The sequence below is a fragment of the Megalobrama amblycephala genome, linkage group LG9 (genome assembly GCF_018812025.1).
Source record: "Megalobrama amblycephala isolate DHTTF-2021 linkage group LG9, ASM1881202v1, whole genome shotgun sequence".
NCBI lineage: Eukaryota > Metazoa > Chordata > Actinopteri > Cypriniformes > Xenocyprididae > Megalobrama > Megalobrama amblycephala.
In genome coordinates this window covers 2,064,474-2,070,500 of record NC_063052.1, presented here as the reverse complement: position 1 = coordinate 2,070,500, position 6,027 = coordinate 2,064,474, and the positions used below count along the sequence as shown (strand labels likewise).

The 6,027-nt window shown below is 39.8% G+C and overlaps 1 protein-coding gene across 4 annotated transcripts in view; it reads left to right on the top strand.

Moving 5' to 3' along the window:
- The window catches only part of pard6gb (par-6 family cell polarity regulator gamma b), a 182,695-nt gene that overhangs the window by 110,366 nt on the left and 66,302 nt on the right, over positions 1-6,027 (top strand). For 3 of the 4 annotated variants that reach the window (XM_048201149.1, XM_048201147.1, XM_048201150.1), the window contains one exon: positions 1-114. This exon is cut by the window's left edge and continues 198 nt beyond it. In XM_048201149.1, coding sequence (XP_048057106.1) covers positions 109-114 — 6 coding nt within the window. In that variant the 5' untranslated portion in view covers positions 1-108. The remainder of the gene's footprint in view (positions 115-6,027) is intronic. The other variant, XM_048201148.1, reaches the window with a different exon arrangement.

The following is a 6,027-nucleotide window of genomic DNA, read 5'->3' as shown; positions in this document are numbered from 1 at the left end:
TCGACCTATTTTCTGACTTTCTGCAGAGTCTGCAGGCTGCCGGCTTCTTTAGAGGAAGGGTAGACGGGGCCCTCGGCCATATGGGTAGCCCCAGCGTGACAATGAGCTATGAAGGTACTCACTGCACTACATCTGCACACGAATCAGGGGTTACCCTGAATCTGAATGCAGCACAAGTCAGTAGTGTTTGCTAAAGAAAGCCTCACTATATTGATACTTTTGGGATTTGTTCTAAACCACTAATTTCTAAATGCTATGCATAATGCGTCCTGTCCATTTATGCAATGGACTATGCTATGATTTCTTACAGAGATGTGTAGTATTATTTCTCAAAGATATTTATAAAATGGACACTGAAGAAGGGACCTGAATCATATGTAGAGAAACATCATGAATTCAAAACACTACTCAAAATACAACAATCATTTTTTCTTAGTTTCTCTTCTTTTTGTTTTTGAGTGATAGTTTTTCAGATTCTCTTGTGTTGCTTTCTATTAGTTGTTGCTTTTCATATAATGTTTCTTGTGCCCTGTATTTACACTACCATTCAAAGGTTTGGGGTCGGTAAGACTTATTTAAAGGTTTTGAAAGTCTCTTGTGCTCACCAAGGCTGCATTTTTTAAATAAAAAATGCAGTAAAACAGTTTGTAACATTCAACCTGAGTTTAAGTTTCATTTTCATGGATTTTAGGCCCTGTCTAGCCTGGGTGCCAGCCCGAACCCCGCCCACAACATTTTTTGGACGGGAAGTTCGATCTGGACTCGATCCATTGTGGAGTAATTATGCTCGGCTCCCAGAAGGCCGAGCCAATCAAATTGCCAGGGCGGGCTTTAATCGATGATGGACAGGCTATCTGCGGTTACGTAACCACCCACGTCATCAAAGAGCGCTTGGGTTGAATTGGTTTTCACCAACGATGACTGCAGCTGGAGAAGTAAGATGTTTAGATTCCGCTATCACGTCTGTAATAAAAGAAATCGACAGCGCATTAATTTTAAAAGATGAACAAAGAACCGCAATCAAGGCATTTGTCGATGGGAAAGATGTGTTTGCCGTCCTTCCAACGGGATTCGGCAAAAGTTTAAGTACAAGTTTAACATACGTCACTTACTGCGTTGCTCTGATTGGTTGTAGGTCTATCCAATTGAGTGCAGAGTTTTTTTTTTTTACTGGTTCGGTTAAGACACGCCCCATAATTGAAGTGCAATGGAGCAGTATCAGACTCACATTCTGCCTAGAATATGAGTATGACGAAGTCAGGCTAGGCCCTGTCCACACGAACATGGGTTTTTCAAAACCGCAGACTTTTCTATGTGGTTTGGCCATTCGTCCTCATGTAAACGCAGTATCAGGTCACTGAAATCAAACCTTTTTTAAAAACTCCTGCTAGGGTGAAGATTTTCAGAAACTTCAGTTGGAGTGTTGTCGTGTAGTTGGTGAAACTGGAGATTTTGGCTTGTGACGTCAGATTGTGCGCCGCTATCTCCTTTGTTTAAATGAGGCGAGTGCAATGGCGGACGTAGCTAAAATATTGTTGCTAATAACCTTTTTTTCTGGCATCTGATTGGCCAACATGGCTTTATATCGCCATCATGGTTATATCGCCACCTGCTGGTTTGGCATGTTCTTGAAAGTGCTTCATAACATGTTTTTGCGTTCTCATGTGGACAGAGTTTTTTTTTTTGAAACGGCGAAAAATCTCATAAAAATACAAGTGTAAGTGTGTACTAGGCCTTAGTTGGCATGTTCCTGTTTTCCTTTGTCCATGGTTTCTGATTGTTAATTGATTCATTTCACCTGTGTCTAGTTAAAGGGGCTCTATGTAATAATGACACCCAGTGTCAAATATTGTTTGGCTCGCCCCCTCGTTCAAAGACGCGCAATTCAGCGTAATTCACAATGAAAGCTGAGGAGACTTAAACACTGTAAGCTGATGAGTTGATTTATCTGTTTTAATATGCTGTTGTTCATAGAGATATTTAGGCTAGATGGATTCAGAGGCTTTTTAGGTCGAATCTTTAAGTAGAATCTGAAATTCTCTGACCCAGTTTGTTTGTTGGTTTCCATGGTTGCAATACGCGTGTTTTCCGCCAACTGGCAACCTGTGATGTCGAAATACTGTTGGATAAACTGGCAGCACATGGTTTCGCACAGACCAAAACAAAGATGGACATTCCGCCCGGAATGCACATTTTCAAAGTAGAATATCTGGCTGTAGCATTGTTTTTCTGAGGAACAAGTAGGTGATCTTAGCATGTTTCCTAAATATCTGCAAACATACAGGGGTATTTTTATGCTTTATTAAAGTAAAAATCTTACATAGAGCCCCTTTAATTTAGCCTGTCTTTGTGTGTATATATGATTTCTTTCAGTTCATTGTCCAGTATTGTCTTTGTGTTATTAACGCTGTTACGCCGCATCAAAAGACAACAGAACCCATTATAATCAGTGATATTGTCTACACTGGATGCGACGTGTACGGTGTACATTTTAGGACATCCTCAGACCACAGTCATACAACAAAAAAGCTGAGGATGTCCTAAAATGTACACCGTAGGCGCAGCACAAAAGTAAATTCCCGACAGTAAACGGATTCCCCGTTCTATTTCTGAAGTAGTCCAAGTGGTTTGCAACAATCGGTTTGTCACATTCAGTTTAGACAGTTTTTAGCTGTTGCTCCTGTGCTTTCTGGATTATTGTGTTTATTTTGATTAAATGACTGCTGCAAATATCTTCATTTTCTCTTCCTTGCCAGAATGTGACACAGCTGGGAAGCTTAATATTTTTGTGAAAATATTTTTTTGAATTCTTTGATGATTAGAATGTTCAAAACAGCAGCATTTAAAAAAAAAAAATAGACATCTACATTATGAAAGTATTTACTGCAATTTTTAACCAATTTAATGTATCCTTAATGAATAAAAGTTTTGTCTTTCAGCAAAAATAAAAATCTTACTGACCCCAAACCTTTTTTATGTACTTGTTGTGATTTCTTTGCTTTAAAAAAGTTATGATTTCTATTATTATTTTTTCATTGGGATGGGCTCCTTTGACTTGCACACACAGGCTAAATGAACATGTTGCTTTTGGACAGACTAGTACCACATAAATCTTCATTTAAAGAGGCATTTTGAAAATGAAATGTAAAAAAATGGGTGTCATTTTACATCTATAGAAAAAACAAAGCGTGTGCGAGAGTCATAGAAACACAGAGAGAGGGATTCTAGGAGGAGAAGGAGCAGACATGAGGGTTGTGTTTACCTCTGTCCTCATGGGGCCTCTGCTATGTGCTCTCTCTGTGGGAGCCACGAGGATTTCAGGGAGTACGTGAGGAAGGCGGGTGGGGGAAACGGGATGAACAATGTTCACTCGTCCACTGCACTCTTTCAGCTGTGCTACCCCTGGCCTGTTTTGTTCGCCGGAGGCTGCTGTGAAACCCATTAAGAAATGGCAAGTCAGGCCCCAGTGAGGCAACAACACAAACCCCTTACCCCCACACCAGCTCCTCTGTACCCCAAAACCCCTGGCAACAAAGACAAGGGCAGGAGGGGAGTGAAGCAAGGGAGAAAAGAGGAGGAGCACTAAAGAAGAGGAGTGCACGCTTCAGTGGCTCCTGCATTCAGGCGCCGTGGCCCTGCACTGCGTGAATGCGGCCAAGTGTTTTCAGTTCCCCAGCACACTTTCACCTCGACGTGTCAGAATAAACCGTACAAATGAGCGCAGAAAAGTGACAGGCTGTGAAAGATGTCCTGAAAGAGGGAGAAAGGAAACAACAGCACAGAGAGGACAAAATGTGAATGAACATTTTGAAAATGTACCCAGAGGAAAATCGTCACGCTCAAAGTTTGCTCTTTCAGAGCTCAGGAGACTTAATGGAGTTCTAAATTATGTTTTCTTTAAGGTGCCCTAGAACGTGTTTTCACAAGATGTAATATAAGTCTAAGGTGTCCCCTGAATGTGTCTGTGAAGTTTCAGCTCAAAATACCCCATAGATTTTTTTTAATTCATTTTTTTAACTGCCTATTTTGGGGCATCATTAAATATGTGCAGATTCAGCGTGCGGCCCCTTTAAATCTTGCGCTCCCGAGCTCTCGACTCTATATACATTGCATAAACAAAGTTCACACAGCTAATATAACCCTTAAAATGGATCTTTACAAAGTGTTTGTCATGCATGCTGCATGCATGCATTGGATCATGTGAGTATAGTATTTATTTGGATGTTTACATTTGATTCTGAATGAGTTTGAGGCTATGCTCCATGGTTAAAGCTAAGATTACTCACTGTTTGAGAGATTTATAAAGAATGAAGTTGTGTTTATGAATTAAACAGACTGCAAGTGTTTAAAAATGAAAATAGCGATGGCTCGTCTCCGTGAATACAGTAATAAACGATGGTAACTTTAACCACATTTAACAATACATTAGCAACATGCTAACGAAACATTTAGAAAGACAATTTATGAATGACACTAAAAATATCATGATATCATGGATCTGCCATTTTTCGCTATTGTCTTTGCTTGCTTACCTAGTCTGATGATTCTGCTGTGCACAGATCCAGATGTCCTGCCCTTGTCTAATGCCTTGAACATGGGCTGGCATATGCAAATATTGGGGGCATACATATTAATGATCCCGACTGTTACGTAACAACTGTTAACATAACATAACAACTGTTATGTTGAGATTCGCCTGTTCTTCTGAGGTCTTTTAAATAAATGAGATTTACATAAGAAGGAGGAAACAATGGTGTTTGAGACTCAAAAATCTCTAACTTGGGTATCTTGAACAATATGAGCACAGATTGAGACATTGTTGAGATCTTTTCTGATTAAAGGAGGAGATTTTGTCTTATAAGAAATAGAAGAAAAGTCTCCATTTGATCACATATTTATGTCTATGAACAATAAAGATGTTAAAGAGAACACTTTTTAAGTGTAGAAAATCTCTGACTTTTGATTGCAAACATCTTGGCATGATCTGAGCAAAGTTTGAGACACTGCTGAGATCTCTTCTGGTACTTAAGGAGAAATAGAAGTAGGACATTTGTTCTCCACATAATCTGAGCCCAGGAGAAACAATAGAGAAGTTAGAGTTAAAATCTCTGACATTTGATTGCAATCATTGTATCCTGGCAGATCTGAGCACAGTTTAAGACATTGCTAAGATCTCCTCTGAAATGGTGAGAGACACATCTCACACAGAGGTCTTTTTCACAGAAGAATGAGATGACAGTTGGTGATTGATAAACAGTCATGACATGGGCGGAGGAATTATGACCAGACTCCTGAGAACAGATGGGAGAGGACTCATGAAAATGACCACATGGAAATGGCCACATGTTTGTCCAGGCGTAATTGAGAACACATGCAATAGGCTACTTTAATGAGCCCAAACAAGAAGCGTTTAGAGACAGCATGGAAGTGATCAGAGCTACACAGTGTTTGGTGGTCTTTGTGTGATACAGTGGCTGTATTAAAGGGTTTGTAAAGTGCCTACGACTCTTGAGGCTGAGAGAATGAGGAGTTAAAGACTCTCTGGGAGTCTCTCTGTCTCTCTCTCTCCTTCCCTAAATAGCAAGGCACTTATTTAAGGCCCTGAGCTTCTGGAGATTTATGTTGTTTTGTTGCAGTCAGACCGGCAGTGTGGGACACGTTCCAGCCGGCTCAGACAAATACACACACGCACAGACTGCTTAGATTAAACATTGCTCATTGGAATATGACTCAGGCCCACTTATACACACTATCCACACTGTGAATTAAGAAATGCTGGCAAAATATAACTTATGAATCTTAAAACAGGGAAATGTTTTTTATTAATCGTTATACTGTGTTAAAATCATGTAATTTTTACATCTAAAAGTTTAAATTCAGTTTATTATAATGACTGTGCTGAGTCAAACTCTCAAAATCAGCACAAAATCTATATCTGCTGAGCGACAGTATACATAATGAATTTACAGAGTAGCCTACAGTTTGTGCAAGATGAAAAGTTCTGCAAACACCTTGTTTTATGCACGG